The sequence below is a fragment of the Pyricularia oryzae genome, chromosome 2, assembly GCF_000002495.2.
Source record: "Pyricularia oryzae 70-15 chromosome 2, whole genome shotgun sequence".
In the NCBI taxonomy this organism is placed as follows: Eukaryota; Fungi; Ascomycota; class Sordariomycetes; order Magnaporthales; family Pyriculariaceae; genus Pyricularia; species Pyricularia oryzae.
Window position 1 is genome coordinate 5,645,050 of NC_017850.1, and position 15,318 is coordinate 5,660,367.

The following is a 15,318-nucleotide window of genomic DNA, read 5'->3' on the forward strand; positions in this document are numbered from 1 at the left end:
TGTGTATTAGGATACGTGTTCGGTACATAACTGAAGGTGGTAAGATAATTTGGCAGCACAGAACTCGGTTGTCGGGTAGTCTTAAGGGTGGTAGGCATGGTAGTATTAACGCGCCGTAATGCCATGCCCTCCTACCTCTACCAAGACCTAATTCGAGTGGTAGCAATGCCGTGGCATGGATTGGGACCGGAATTTCCAGCGAGGAAGCTGGGAAAGTGGTTGCCACCCTTGACCCTCCAAGGAATGCGATGGCTTCCCGGCGCAAACGGTAGCTAGGATGCCTAGGAACCATGAGAAAGTCGAAGCATTGAGGTAGGTACCTTTGCGTTCATTGCATGCCCTGCAACTTCTTTTTATTTTCGCGGGAGACAATGCTGAAGAAAAAACAAGAAAAGTCCAAATGCACTGTAGGTAGTATAGTCTGACTGAGCGATGTTACTGGTCATAATCATTATCCATTAGGCTACTCTATCTAGTATATTTTGTACCGCCACTGATGATACTTCTAATCATCCTTATCCACAGTCCAGACTTGGACATTGTATATTCAAAAGACACCCAAAATGAGTCCCAGATCTCGTTTCTGTTGGGTTGTGTAGACCGCTTCACCCAAAACCCAAAATTACCAGAACTTATGTGTCATGTGTCCAAGGTCATAACCGTCCTTCAGCTCTGTCCTTCAAGATAGGATTTGGCTGTCTTGAAGATGGCAATCCCGCATTGTCGTGTCTGTTGGTCTCATCCCGTATAATCATATGAGTCGTGAGTGATGTACATTGTTGGTCGAATATCGGACAAGGCGCTTGGTTAACTTCGCAAAAAAAATGCATTAATATCGTCACGAACTCAACCGTCAATCGTTTTTTTTTCTTCAGCTGCAAAGTTGCAAAAAATTGCAAGACCAGCTCACATGCTGATGAGAGTCTGCTCATCGACGCGAGTGGAAACAGCAGCCCCTGGGGGAGTGAGGCTCCGCTCCAGCTCCTTCAAGTAGCCCGCGGCTTGTTCCTTGAGCTTGCTTGGTGTCAGACGGTTGAGAGCAGGCCATGGCAGCTCCTCCAGCTTGCGGGGCTCGGATTGCTTCCTGTGAACACATTGCAATCAGCTAGGCAAATTCTTCATGGAATGAAAAGGCGACACAACTGGAGCAGACACCTCCGGGGAAGACTTACAAAGGCTCGTTCTCATCAAGCTTCTCTGGAATAGTGTCGCCGGTAACCGTGCTACCACTCCACCGAGGGGACTTGTTCGCCGTAATACTGGGGCTTTCCCAGTTAAGCCAGTCGGCATCATCCAGCGAGTCCATTGATAACGGAGTCCATGAAAAACGCTTGGCATGCTTGTCGTTCTTGGATAGAGTACGCTGGTGACGGTTACCACTGGAAGCCTCGTCCTCCAAAGGATTGGTAAACCTTGAAGCAGGGCTAGGTGTTCCGACATCCTCAAAAGCCCTAGCTACATGAGTCCTCGTCGAATGTGCCGATGCACGTATGGTTTCCTGGTCAAAGTGCTCATCGGAGATTGAAGTAGATGTTCCGAGGTTGGATGACTGACGCTTGTGTCTGCCATTGCCCTCAAAACCACGTCTCAGCTGTGCACCGCCATGAATCGGTTCATCACCCACGGTTGCCTGTCGCAAGTCTTCGACGAACGTCCAAAGTCCCGTTCGGAAGTCCTCGGCTATTTGTTTAACACCACTTGCAGCCTGCTGGTGGACAGTACGAGGAGCCCACGAGGCGCGTTTTGACAGCTGGGCTGGCGTTATAGGCGCATACCGTACAATGTTGGCAAATTGCTCATCAAGCTCCTTGGACGAGGTCTTGAGATCATCCACCAGAGGATCCTCATGCAGGCGGAAATCTCCACCATTGTCTGATTTTGTTGGCGACAGCAGTGACAACTGTCGCGTGTGGCCACCTGGGAAGACTCTCCTACGCGACTGGCCGGGAGTTCCTGGCGTTCCTGGTGTTCCTGGAGCACTTTGCTGCCCAGCAAGCAGAGCCTTGCGCCTCTCTACTTCTGCGTTTCGCCGCGCGCTGGCGTCTTCCTTCTCCATCAGCAAAGCGTTGTTCAGGCTCGTTGGCGTTACTATGCGCAGTGGACGCGAGGCTCTGGCTTCTTGTCGCTTCTTGTGAGCCTCATGGTGTTCAAATTGGCGCTTGAGCCTCTGTAGATCTTTCTCTGCCCGCTGAAGCTCTTCCCTGAGTTCTAGCACTCGGCGTTCCTGGGCGGCGATCGCCGTGATGAAACCGCCCGAATCTGTCGGTGATTGCACAAGAGGTGTGTCGGCGGGGGTGGGAGCTGCAGATGAGGCTAGAGTCGGGCGTGTCGGGCTGGCAGTGGGCAAAGCGATAGGAATTGGCAGGGTCAACGATAGTCTGTGGTGAGCGGTTGACGAGTTTGACCGGCACGATCGGACAGAACGTATTTCCAATTCCTCCTCTGTGCACCCAGAGGACACACGAGATCGGGCGACAGGCGTTGTGATTGCCTCGGATGCTGCAGTAGATAGTCGCTCGGGCTTGCCGATCTTCGATGCCTCTGTTATAGTGGCGGAAGGACCAAGACAAGGAGGGTCCTCCATGATCATAGGAGCAAACAAGGCCTCTCCGGCACCTCTCTCGTTCTCAATCTTGGCCCGAGGCCTCCTGTACGCGGCCCTTGAACGCGCAAACGACTGCGAGACGTGATGAAGAAACTCTGGGTTGAAGGCGAGGCTAGATGCCCTGCGGCGCTTCCCTTTTCCCGGGGGACTGGAGGGTGCGCTGTTGCTGCGACGGGAGCGGGACTTGAAAGGAGTGGGCAGAACTCTTCTGGTAGCAATGTAGGCCCTGAGAAGATTCAGTTGGTTTTCATTTAAAAGAATGTTGGAGCACGCCGATAGAAAGCAAAGTCTGAGCAGAAAGATGGTCATGAAGAAGGCGGAAGAGGGTTGGAGAATAAAGCAAAAAAAGATCAGGGACGAGTGGCCATGGGAGAAAAAGACTCCTTGGCTAGCACCCCTGATTGCTGTAAGATAAGCAGAAAGCACGGCTTTTGTTTGTATGTTTCTTGTCTTGCTCGGACGGGGTAAGGGGAATGGGAGATTGCAACTGATGAAAAAAGAGAATCAAAGGAAAAAGAGAGGCGAAATGAGCGGTTCTGCAAAAGGAGTCGCTACAACCGGGCAGCGAGCGATATTGCGGTCGTTGGTGGAGCGGGAACTGGGGGAATTGGGTTAATTGGGGGGGTGATTTGGTCCGACTCGCCAACAAGTTAGATTTCCTCTCTGGCAGGAAATGAATAGACTCGAAGACAATCCTGCACAAGCCCAATATCCAGGTCAATAGCTCAGGGTCGACTTAAGTATCCTCGTGCTTGTTGTGAGTCCTCATTTCCAGCACCCCAGCAAAGGCTCCACACGGCCACCACGGCAACACGGTAGAGAACAGGGGGCCTTTGTCAATTGTGGCGCGCTGCTTTGCTCAGCTCTTTACTTATGGATGCAATTGCCTGGGACTCTTGCTCTGCTCGGCGTGCTGCAGCGAATCCAATCCCGGCACTCAGCTTTTCGCGGGGCAGCCGCAATATAAACGGCCGGGTCTCTGAGGGGTGCTATGATACCTATGGCGGAAATGCTGGTGAATTGGCCTGGTTGTTGATGATGGAACGGTCTAATCGTCAAGGGATTCAAGGGAATCCCGGATTTGGGGGCGCCACTCTGGGGGGACAAACTGCTCTTTCTAGAATCATAAACATGCCGGGCTCCGCAAACAAAATGAACAGTGCATCACGCACGGCCAATGTTTCCACAGCAATGGATCGAGCTGGTCACTCTAATGATGGCATTGTCACTCTTGACACGACCGATCAGATCCGTCAGGTCAATTCTGCGACCCGAGCGTTTGCGGGAGGTGGAATCACGTCTTGTAAAAACCGATGACATCAAGATCTTCCAGTTGTTGACGATTCGAAGTTTGTGCGTTTCTTCTGATGCCGTGCTCGTCTGGTAGGTATTATTTGCAGAACCCTGAATTCGATAGCCGTTCTCCAGTTGTCTGCATCGCTTGGCAAATTTCTTCATCCATCCATGCAAGTTCCTGCAGGTACATGTGGGGCTCGTAAATTTGTAAATGCAGAGCCTGGTCCAGAATACAGTAGTATGAGTAGTATCTGAAGATATGACATGCCCACCTTGTTCACTTTTGTTTATTTTCTCTCCATGGAGGGTGTTGAGATCTGCGACCATCACAGAAGAAAGAGTACTTTTCAGCAGCCCCCGTGAAGGACCAGCTGCAAAATAAAAACCGACTTGGCCTCCATGATAACTGCCTAGCGTTATGAATGAAACATGCATTGCAATGATCTTAAAGTCTAGTGCGGCAGGGATAATTGACGTATTCTTCTTGATTGTGTCCTAACTTACGAACTTAGGTAGGTAGGTACTTAGTTATGTCAAATCGAGCTTTGACCCCAAAGTGCTTGCTGCTTGTGGTTTTCATCCGATAAATCTAAATATATTTATTTTTATCCGCGTGGATGGCCTTGCTTCTTGAAGATGTTATGCTCCTTGCAATGGGAGCAGCATGATGTGACTAGTAGTCATGGCAGAAATTCAGCGTCGGATGAGCTGTCAATGTAGCTATTCTTATCAACTAATCTTGACAAGTTACCAGAATCACGATGCTAAAGCAACGGTGGGATTTAAAATAGTGATGGCAATTCCGTGTTAACTAGCACCTGCTACGTATGTAGTACTGGGTACGAGACGCATACCATCTTAACCATGGATATGACCATCTCTAGGTACCTACCTACCCGCAATAAGCCATGTGATGGTATAATGGATTATGTGTTTGTCCAACAGAGTGGCGACCGGATAGCGCTAGGTCTATACATAATACGACACCAATTGCGTAAATCACTGGTTGCTCAGTGATAATAGAGTCGACTGTTGTTAATCTGGCTCTTTGTTTGGCTTGCCGCCCAGCAATTACCAATCACCATTTGGGTAAACCAATGACTTCAGTGGATGACCATCTATCTACAACGGCCATGTCAGCTGAAAACGGCAGCAATCTCTCAGACGATGGCTAAGAAGAAGGCAAAACCAAAGCTCAAAGTAGGTCCACAATTGAAGTTTGCCCGGCGTCGGCGCCGGTCCTAGCTAGAAGCCCGGCGTGTGGAGTTTCTGCCCAGCAACAGAATGCTGCCGCTGCAAGGGTGGCACCGACATTTTGCTGATTTTCGCTTTATGGTTTACCGTTTCCCGTTGCTGACTCCACTATCAGACGCGTCAAGACGCGGTTTTTGCGACGTCACTTTCAGGTTCTACCCCGTTGGCTTCGTTTTCGTCCGAACCCGACGGCAATTACGACCTTGTACAGCTCCCACCGAAAACAAATCGTTCTGTCTCGAATGTAACCGATGCACCTTTGCATGAACCCTCCGAGGCAGTGGTCGGTGATGCTGAAGTTGCGGCGGGGTTCTCCGCATCACGAGCACGGCACCCACGTCAGACCCCTGCGACACGACACAAGATGAGTTGCGGCACTCAGTCAACTACGCAGAACAATGAGGAACGTAGCAGCTATGAGAGATACCGGGCCACAGACTACTCCTATCACCCTCCTCTCGATAACCCCGAAGAGACCCGCGATGCAAGCCCACTCCTGTCGACGGCCCCCGTTGACAGTCCGCCTCGGTCCCTGCCAGAGGAAGAAGACGATGACACCGGTGGCGTGTTGTTCCGCCTGAGCCAAACCGATGGCGGCGAAACTCAGATATCTGTGGACAACGGGCCTGCCGCGGCTGACGCCGCCGAATCCCAGAATTATTTCCAGCGTTCGTTTCCCAAGATGTTGCCGCCCGAGACACCCGCCAACGCGAACCCTTTTGCTGGAAAGGGCCAGGGAACCGTCCTTCCCGGGTCGGAAATGTTCATGCATACACAGTTCTCGGCGGCTGCTCGGGCCGGCATCAGTCCTACATCATCGCGGCCCTCTCCAAACATGTTCGCACATAATACCATTTCACCAAACTTTGTCGATGCATCTCCTCTTCAGGCTCGCGGCGCCCGCCATTCCCCGCCTGCTCCGACGTCAAGCCCTCAACCGCTCACTGGAACATCGTCCCGTCGTTTCGATATCGGAGCAGACTTAGTTCCTCAGTGCGAGTTGGATTCTGAAGTGACAGAAATCCCAGAGTCACCTCAGCCAAAATCCCATCGCGGACGGCGTGTCCCTACGAAACCTGTCGGAGAATATGAGCCTATGAAGGACTCACAAGAGAGACGAGAACGAGCGGAACCTAGATCTAACCGAAAGTCCGATCCAGATTGGAGCGACGATGATTTCGTATCTGGCCGAATACGATCCAGGAGAGTCGCTGGCATCCAAGGGTTAAGATCAACAACCTTCAACCGGAACAGCTCCAGGGAAGAGGAGGTGGAGGTTCCGTCTACAAACAAGAAGAAACGCTCTATATCTGGGGATGCAGAAAGATATCCTGCTGAACACCGTGCGGAGGATATTTGCGCGGATGAAAGCACTCAAGATTTGAGTACCCAAGACGCTCGTAGTGTGGCAGATTCGCAAGAGCAGGTTCCTAAAGTCGACAACACGTCAAGTCGTGAGGCAATACCAGAAACAAGTCCTCCTCGTGTGGCATCTGGGCGTCAAGTTGGCTCATCGGCCCCGGAGAAATCAGCGGATCAGTCATATTCACAGCTACCCAGCGAACTAGCCATAACTGCTAGCATAAGCGCACCATCTACGAAGCCGAAGTCCTCTTTCATACCTGCTAGCACGCACCCGGCTTCTGTAGTGTCAACGCCCGAGGCCGGTATGAGTACAAGACTGAGGAAGCGTCGCGAAAAATTAGCCCCTTCAATGCCACTTACCAGTTCTGCTGGCACACTCGATCTGCCTCGGAGAGATCATAGCCCAGGACAAGAGGAACATTTGGACAAACAGGGGCCTCCCGCAAGTTCTTCTGCAACAATGGACCCTCAAAACACTATGTCGGATCTAAGCAGCCTTGGGACAACACCTGAGCAATCTAATGAAACGACGCCCGCGACAGAAGACTCTGCTGCCCCTGAGGGAGTTGGAGCTATTCTCAGGATTGAGTCTTCGCCGGCCGATGTCAAGTCTCGTCAGCGTGTCGTGACGAAGACGTACTCGAGCAAACCTAAGAACACAAGCCGTTCAAATCGAATCAGTCGAAAATCTGTCATTCGATCCCCAACGTCTTCGCTAGACGAGCTTGCTAGATCACCCGCATTTGTACAAGCGCCGGGACATAATCTGCGTGCCTCTCGTCTGGGGAGAACCAGCGTCAGTACGACTTTTGAACGTGCACCCACTAGTACGCCGAACAGGGGGCCTAAGATATTTAACGGCATGGTTTTTGCCATCTCCTTTTCATCAAAAAAACCGCGCGAGGGGGTTGAATACAGTGGCCTCACCGAGCAAGTATCAACGATTGAGAAGAAAATCCAGCAAGCGGGTGGCAGAGTTCTCAACAATGGCTTTGATGAGCTCTTCGAGTCGCAACCGGTCCAGAACGCCATCGCGGAATCTGAGGACGATAAGACTTCTCCTGCAGATTCAGATCTCAGACTAACACCTACTGCCCGCTCGACTGGCTTCACAGCCCTCATTGCAGACAGTCACCATCGGAAGTCAAAATATATGCAGGCCCTTGCCCTCGGTCTACCATGTCTCTCGGCACGGTGGGTTACGACTTGTATAACAAAGGGTAAGGTTGTTGACTGGGAGCCTTACCTTTTATGCGCAGGTCAGTCTACTTTCCTGGGAGACGCATATCGATCCAGAAATCTGCTACCATATGATGCCATCACGGCAAAACTACAAGACGTGGTACAGAAACGATCTCGTCTGCTGGCCGACAGCAAAATCCTCATTGTGATGAAGAAATCGGAAGAGGTCAAGAAAATGGCCTACATTTTTCTCGCGAGAGCTCTGGGCGCATCCATTTCACGCGTCTTCACGGCAGATGAGGCACGTGAGAGCCTCCGCGCTGCCCAGGATCGTGGAAATCCGTACGACTGGGTTTACGTTGGCGAGAAGTCCATAACAGATCAGCTGTTTGAAGAGACACCGGAAGCCATCTTCCCGATGCTTAAAAAGGGCAAAAAGCGCAAGAGAGCCTCCGTCACAGATGCTGCTTCAAACTCGTCCGCTGGCCCGCCGCCCAAGAGGATTCGCACCTTAAGTGATGAGCTTGTCGTCCAGAGCTTAATTCTCGGCAGACTCATAGAAGCAGAGGAGATGGAGGAGTGATTCCGAATTGTTTATTGACAAGTAGCAATCTCCTATGTGGCTTGTCGATATGAAGATAATGGAAAAGCAAGTTTGATCATCATTTATTCGATCATTTTCACTGTATCATTCGGCGTTCAGTTTGGCTTCTACAAAGCTTACGTTGAGATATCCGCCGGGTGAATTTCCGTAGAGATGGCGTATAGATGGTTTTTGTCGTCGACCCTTTACCCCTATAAATCCAGTAGCACTATCTACTTGGATAGTTTTGCTAGCCTCGCTCTTGTTTTTTTTTTTTTTTTTTAAAAAAAAAAATTCTGTATTCCCATCGGGTACTGGTCTCATGTGTGGCAACAACATTCTATATCCCGTAGCACGCACGATGCAGAATGGGGCCACGTAATAAAGGGATGACACTCAGTATTTGGTGTGAAAACCGGGCTGTAAGTAAGAGGAATATACCAAAGTTGGTTCCGCTTTTGTCTACGGCAGAGACTAGAAGATATATTAAAGGGTCTCTCAAAGCGAGAATTTGAGAGCTTAAAACATATCGGACCAAGAGAATACATAAGCAGAAAATTTTCCGGTACCTTTCACAGGCCACGGACAATCCCGTTTTTCAAGCTAAGCTGTAGCAAGCATGTTGCTTGCATATCAACGACAAATCACCTTATTTTTTTTCTTTTGAATAATGCTTACTGATCACACATGCTCCTTGGTGCCATTCTCATATATCTTTGCTACTCGTTTCTGCGGGTTTGCATCTACATTAGCTAGCTGCCCATACGCCAGGTGAAAAGAAGCTTGCGAAACAAAATCACGTGGGCAAGGGAACTTACAAGATCCATGTGGTGGGTATCATTGAACTTGCAAGCATCGCCGATGCCGCAGTCACGGCCGAATCGGCAGTGATGCGCGTAATAGCAGTCAAAATCCTCGCAACCGATGCCATTGTCGCAGTACGTACCGCGGGCTCGGTGCTTCTGGACCAACAGCTCCTGACCCTTCAGGCGGGGGCCGTGCTCGTACTTGCAGTGCTCCTCTTCCTCACAGTACCCCGCCAGGTGGTAGCGGTTGCAAAAGTTACGGCCGTTGGCGGCCTTCTTATCGTTATATGATTTGTATGCGATGGTTGTGTGACGAGGCAGCTCCTCGTCCAGACGCTCGGAAGAAGCGTTCACATAATAGTACTTGAGAGAAGCAGGAGCTGTCTTTTTGGGTGCAATATCGATGGTGCGCGGTGCCGTCGCCGAGGCTGCCGTCCCCACACTTGCGTAGCTCGAAGGAGCAGCTAGGGCTGAAGCAGGGGTAGCTGGCGCTGGGGATGTTGAAGACACTGACTGGGGCGGTGACGAGGTCGAGGGTGGTGGAGGAAGCGGCTGCATGGACGCAATGCTGCCGAGCCTGTCGCGAACAGCAGGGCTTGACAGGGCTCCCGGCGACATGACGGAAAAGATCGAGGCTGGACTCGAGGCCGTGTTACCAAATCCTGGGATGCCACCATTTCTAATAGGCAAACCCGTCGTGGTTACTTGGATATGAGGCTTGGTGATCAGATCTGGGCGAAAGAGGCTAGGAAACCTGGCGCGAGGCAGTCCCAGACGGATAAAGCCAGGCGTAGCCGGAGAGGCCTCCAGCAGTGACAGCTTGGGACCGACGATAGGGTCCTGCTTGTATGGTTCAAGAACAGGCAAGTAACCATTATCGTGACATGGTCCAAAGATCACGTGCTTGCATTGGGAGAGACGAGACATAACACGTAAAGTCTCACGGATTTTATGGTCCGTTCGTTCCTTGCCGGGACCAACATCAATAAACGAAAACAGTGCTGTTTGGTTGACCGTCAGCTTGATTAAAGATGCGTGACCGCGGCGAACAAAAACAAGGTGTCATGACGAGAATGATACTCACATTGGGCCTGACCAAATGCATGGGCAAAGGCAGTCAACTGTTTGAACCCGTCATCAAGTATACCAGACGCATGAAGAGTCTTGGCCAAACCCTCGAAGTTGACAACAACCTGTACCATGATATTCAAATTGTCGATCGACGTTTCAGGATGGATGGTTTTAATGTGCTTGCGAATCTGAGTCAAAAGCTCAAACGCGCAATCCGTTCCACCTTCGGCGCCTCGGGCCAAGAGCTCATCGCGAAAAACGGCTCCATCGCCGTCGAGAATGACGAAAGCTATCGGATTAGATTCCTGAGGATAGGGTGAGCCGGGAAGTAATTAAGTTATATAATATTAGTCACAGGGGCAGACCGGACGATAGATAGTATACGTCTAGATTTAGAGTGAACGGGTAGATTTGCTATCGGGCACATACATTTGAAAGTTTAAGTTGATTCAACTCAGCCTCGAGGCCGCGGTTTTCCCGCTGCCACATAGCCAGCGACTTGCGCTCCTGCTCGTAATCGTTGCATTTGTCCTGATAAAGTGCTTGTAGCTTTCCATACTCTGCCACAAGATCAGTCAGGAGCTTTTCGCGGCGGCGATCGCTTTCCCTGAAATGCTGAATCTCGGCATTCAAAAACTCCATTGGATCTTTTTCATGCGGTGACCCTGAGGACATGGCGAGCAGAACAGGCTGTGATGTCGGCAGGTAGGCAACAGTAAAGATAGGATGGAGAAAAAAATGTCAAAGAAGAGTGAAGGTTATGTGAAATCTCCACTCAAAACTGTCGAAATAGATGAAGAGGAACGGGGCGCCTTTTATTTCGTGATTTTACCTTCGTCTCTTTATCAATATTGCTGCTGTCGACACTCAACTTGCTTTCAGACGACGCAATCAGAAAAAAAAATGGTAGAGATGGGAACAGACTAAACAAAAAAAATAGATGCAAAACTACGTTCATTAAAATCGAAGAACAGCCGATGACCGAAACATGGAAAGAGTAAGAGAGAATGAAATGTGGGTGCAGGAAGGTCCGTAGTGTGGAGAACAGCCGATCTTGGTGGTAGCACAACGGTGTCAAGGCGTTTGCTGTTTGCGGTGGGGATTTCAAAGCGACGCCTAACCCTGTATGCGGCTTGCAGCAGATGTCCCTCGCACCAATATCATTGGAGTTGAGTTGAGGTAAGGAACAAGAGCCAAGACCTCACAATGGAGGTAAAACCGAGCATTGCGAGCCACATTCCGGCCATGTGCATACAGTAATATTCCATATTATCCAATGCAATATTATACTGCAAACACCGCAGTCGAGAGTGATCGGTTTGTTTTTTGCTCGCAGGGAAGTGCTAGCAAACAGGGAGCAAGCAGAGCGCCATTCAAGTCAATTGACTCAACCCCTGACATGGAAGTTGACTTGAATTTCAGGATGCTAGGCAATCAAGCAATCTAGGGAGCTAGAACTAGGATGTATGTTTTTTTTCTTTTTCATGCAATTTGGGTTTCTTACCTCTTTCGTCATAAGTACCTAGTTAAGAGGCCCCTGAAGTGTTCACGGGGTTGCTGTGCCGTTGCTAACGGTGCTTCTAAAATACGTATGTATCATATAGTAATTCTAAGTATCGGTAGGAAAAGCAGTAAATTGCTCGAAAATCGCCACCTCAGACTGCAGCGTGACGAATTAACGTTGCGTACCCCCTGTTCGGCACCCCCCCTGTTCGGCACCCAAAAATAACAACACTTTTATTTTTATCCTCCAACTTCTATTATAAATATCTCGATGAATCTGTCACTTTTGGATTTACTTTTTTCTGATTTTAATTCTCCATTTTCCAATGAAGCAATATACTGAAAAACAGCTTATATCTGCAATTAACGACGTCAATAATGGCAATCCAATTGCAAAAACCTCCCGAAAATGGGGAATACCTAGGTCTACACTTCAAAGTCGACTTAAAGGTTCTCAACCTTATAAAAAAGCACAAAGCCCTTTTCAAAGGCTTTCCACGGAACAGGAAAAGCATTTGGCTGATTGGGTACTTACCCAAACAGCTTTAGGGCTTCCGCCAACGCATCAAGAATTACGCTTTTTTGCCGAACGAATTCTTCAAGCCGCCGGAGAGACAAAAGGCCTTGGAAAACGTTGGATAACTCGTTTTTTGGCTCGTTATCCAATCCTTAAAACCCAAAGGCCCCGTCGAATAAATAACGCCCGGGTTAATGGCGCTACTACGGAGGTAATTAAATCTTGGTGGCTTTATATTACGAACCCGGTTATTAACGCTATTAAACCGGAAAACCGTTGGAATATGGACGAAACCGGTATAATGGAAGGCAAAGGATCTAATGGCCTAGTATTAGGGCTTAACGGGATCCGGCCGTTGCAACGAAAAGAGCCCGGAACGCGTGGTTGGACGACTATAATCGAATGTATATCGGCTACGGGCGTTGCCCTCCCTCCCCTCGTTATATTTAAGGGAAAAAACGTACAACAACAATGGTTTCCCACGGATTTAAGCCCTTTCGATAATTGGCAATTTCATGCAACCGAAAACGGGTGGACAAATAACCAAACGGCTATCGAATGGTTAAAAAAGGTGTTTATTCCGTATACCCAACCTTTAACCCCTGAAAAGCGGTTATTAGTTTTGGATGGCCATGTCACGGGCAGGCAGGGCGGACAGGTAGGTGCGGGCGATCAGGTAACAGGACAGAGTATATTGGCTATCTAGTCTTCCAGGTACAGGGTAGCAGGTGGTTGTTGACGAAGACGTAGCTCGAGGAGCTACATATCGGAGACTGCAGAGATTTCGCGTAGATATACGCGCGCGAGGCGCTCGGCCCTCGCGCCTTCACGTGACAGGGGTCATGACTAAGCGACAGCCCAGTGGCTGTCCTTCAGGTCTGTGACAGTATTCCCCCCTTCCAGGCCGAGCTCCGTCACGGCCGGGGCCCGGGCTTATGGGGGTATCGACGGTGGAAATTCTTTACCAATTGAGCAGCGTTTTCCAGGTAATCGGCAGGTTCAGTCGTGGGTTCGCTATATCCAGCCCAACGGACGATATATTTCAGCCGGCGGCCTCCTCGGCCGCGGGTTTCCCAAAAGGAGTCGAGGATCTCTTCGACTTCGTATTCTCTCTCACCTTCCACTTCCAAATGGGGTGGCGGTGCAGGTTGTTGGCCCGGCAGGGGCTCAACGTCAGCAGGTTTTAGTCGGTTTATATTGAAAACAGGGTGTACTCTCATAGACGACGGCAGGTCCAAACGGTAGGCGTACGGGCTAATCACTTCAGAAATTCGGAAGGGTCCCAAGTTCTTCCAATCCAGTTTCTTCTGCGGGCGGGCGGTCTGGATGTTCCGTGCGTCTAACCATACATATTGGCCGACGGTAAGCCGGCGGGCCGGGGTACGGTGTCGGTTCGCCTGTTCTTCGTAACGGGCTTGGGCGGCGGTCATTTCGGCGCGGGCTTGTTCCAGAATGGCTTCCATTCGGGCGGCTAGCTTTTCGGCATCCCGCTGGGCGGGCAAAGGCTGGTTCAGGGGTACCGGCTCGAATCCCATGCGGGGATGGAATCCGTAAGTCGCGTAAAACGGGGAGGTTCCGGTGGTCTCGGACTTGTGGGAGTTGGCTGTGAATTCGGCGAGGGGAAGCCAACTTTCCCAATCATCTTGCAGGTAGGCCACATAAGCTCTCAAATATTGTTCCAGGGACGCGTTAAAACGCTCGGTCTGTCCGTCAGTCTCGGGGTGGTGAGCAGTGGATAGCAGGCTGTCGATTTTCAAACGGGTTGTCAGGTGTTTCCAAAACTTCGACACGAATTGGGTGCCTCTATCCGAAACTATCGTCAGGGGCAACCCGTGTAGTTTCCATACGTGGTGTAGGTACAGGTTGGCGGTGTCCTCGGCATTGCAGGTCCCTTTACAAGGGACGAAGTGTCTCATCTTAGTCAGGCGGTCTACGACCACTAGGATGGCGTCGTGGCCGTTGCTTTGCGGCAAATGTGTGATAAAATCCATCGACAGGTGTTGCCATGAGCGTTCAGGAGTGGGCAGGGGTCGCAGGAGGCCCTGGTGGCCTTCGCGGGACGGGTTGATTCGGCGGCAGGTCTGGCATTTCTTTACCCATAATGATACGTAATGTAGCATTCCGGGCCAGTAATATTCTCGGGACAGCAGGTCGTAGGTTTTTGCTTTGCCGGGGTGACCGGCGACGGGGGAGTCGTGGCAGCGGCGCAGGATCTCGGCTTTCAGATTATTCGAATCGGGTACGTACAGTCTATTGCGGTAATACAAATAGCCGGATCGTTCTTCGCATTCGGCCAATTGCAGCTTGGGGTGGCGGTCGGCGCCTGTCCTCAACGCTTCTAGGGCAGATTGCGTTATCGGGTCGGATTCGTATCCGGCGTCTAGTAGCTCTATCAGGTGTTTTGGCAATAGGGGTTTGTTTTGGCGGATTATGGGTTGTAACCGGGTGGGGCGGGCAGGTAAATTGTGTTCTTTCAGTACGACTTGTGTTTGGTGCTTAAGTCGTTCATCCCCCTCCTCAGGCATATCCTCTGACCTCCTGGTTAGTGCGTCGGGCTTCGCTCCTTGTTTCCCGGGTCGGTAGGTGATACGGAAATTAAATCTTGACAGGAATTCGGCCCATCGGGCTTGTCGGCGGTTGAGCATTTTCGTCGTCGTGAAATATTCCAGGTTGCGGTGGTCCGTAATTACTTGGACCGGGGACGACGTCCCTTCGAGTTCCGGGCGCCATTCTTCAAAACAGCGGATAATGGCTAGCAATTCTTTGTCGTAAATCTCGTAATTGCATTCGGTAGCTGTGTGTTTTTTCGAAAAGAACGCGACGGGGCGGAGTATTCCGTCGTCGCCGTATTGTGACAATATTCCCGCAGAAACATAATCGGAAGCGTCGGTCTCCAGGATCACATCCTTTTCCCAATCGAAGTGCGCCAGTACGGGGGCTTCGGTAAACTTTCTCTTCAGCAGTCGGAAGGCGGTTTCGCAGGCGCTATTCCATTCGAATGCGACGTCTTTCTTGGTCAATCTCGTCAAAGGGGCTACGATCTTTGAGAAATCTCGGATAAAGCGCCGGTAAAAGTTGCCAAACCCCAAAAATGCTTGTACGTCAGTAAGCTTTTTGGGTGTTTGCCAGTCCAGGA

The 15,318-nt window shown here is 50.5% G+C and overlaps 3 protein-coding genes across 3 annotated transcripts; 1 reads left to right on the forward strand and 2 right to left on the reverse strand.

Annotated features, from left to right (window-relative positions):
- Positions 1-420: 420 nt before the first annotated feature.
- Positions 421-3,714, reverse strand: MGG_08088 (uncharacterized protein). Its single transcript, XM_003714995.1, has 2 exons — positions 1,173-3,714; positions 421-1,084 (listed from the first exon to the last, which is right to left on the reverse strand). Exons 1-2 carry the CDS (start codon positions 2,912-2,914, stop codon positions 907-909), a joined length of 1,920 nt encoding a protein of 639 aa, XP_003715043.1. The 5' UTR covers positions 2,915-3,714; the 3' UTR covers positions 421-906.
- A 1,348-nt stretch (positions 3,715-5,062) lies between these two features.
- On the forward strand, positions 5,063-8,592 carry MGG_12276 (uncharacterized protein). Its single transcript, XM_003714996.1, has 2 exons — positions 5,063-5,101; positions 5,271-8,592. The coding sequence occupies exons 1-2, from the start codon at positions 5,069-5,071 to the stop codon at positions 8,283-8,285; spliced, it is 3,048 nt and encodes a 1,015-aa protein (XP_003715044.1). The 5' UTR covers positions 5,063-5,068; the 3' UTR covers positions 8,286-8,592.
- A 78-nt stretch (positions 8,593-8,670) lies between these two features.
- On the reverse strand, positions 8,671-11,162 carry MGG_08089 (uncharacterized protein). The gene is made up of 4 exons (XM_003714997.1): positions 10,592-11,162; positions 10,176-10,467; positions 9,104-10,092; positions 8,671-9,014 (listed from the first exon to the last, which is right to left on the reverse strand). The coding sequence occupies exons 1-4, from the start codon at positions 10,835-10,837 to the stop codon at positions 8,967-8,969; spliced, it is 1,575 nt and encodes a 524-aa protein (XP_003715045.1). The 5' UTR covers positions 10,838-11,162; the 3' UTR covers positions 8,671-8,966.
- Between the last annotated feature and the right edge of the window lie 4,156 nt (positions 11,163-15,318).

What these genes read in the sequence shown, in the direction of transcription:
- MGG_12276 (XM_003714996.1), top strand. Translation starts at nt 5,069, where the DNA reads ATGGCTAAGAAGAAGGCAAAACCAAAGCTCAAA. An exon ending in AGGCAAAACCAAAGCTCAAA is followed by an intron (nt 5,102 to 5,270) that starts GTAGGTCCACAA and finishes CTCCACTATCAG; the next exon opens with ACGCGTCAAGACGCGGTTTT.
- MGG_08088 (XM_003714995.1), bottom strand. Translation starts at nt 2,914, where the DNA reads ATGACCATCTTTCTGCTCAGACTTTGCTTTCTATCGGCGTGCTCCAAC. An exon ending in CTTGATGAGAACGAGCCTTT is followed by an intron (nt 1,085 to 1,172) that starts GTAAGTCTTCCC and finishes ATGTGTTCACAG; the next exon opens with GAAGCAATCCGAGCCCCGCA.
- MGG_08089 (XM_003714997.1), bottom strand. Translation starts at nt 10,837, where the DNA reads ATGTCCTCAGGGTCACCGCATGAAAAAGATCCAATGGAGTTTTTGAAT. An exon ending in TGCATTTGGTCAGGCCCAAT is followed by an intron (nt 10,093 to 10,175) that starts GTGAGTATCATT and finishes TCAACCAAACAG; the next exon opens with CACTGTTTTCGTTTATTGAT. An exon ending in ATACCCACCACATGGATCTT is followed by an intron (nt 9,015 to 9,103) that starts GTAAGTTCCCTT and finishes GCAAACCCGCAG; the next exon opens with AAACGAGTAGCAAAGATATA.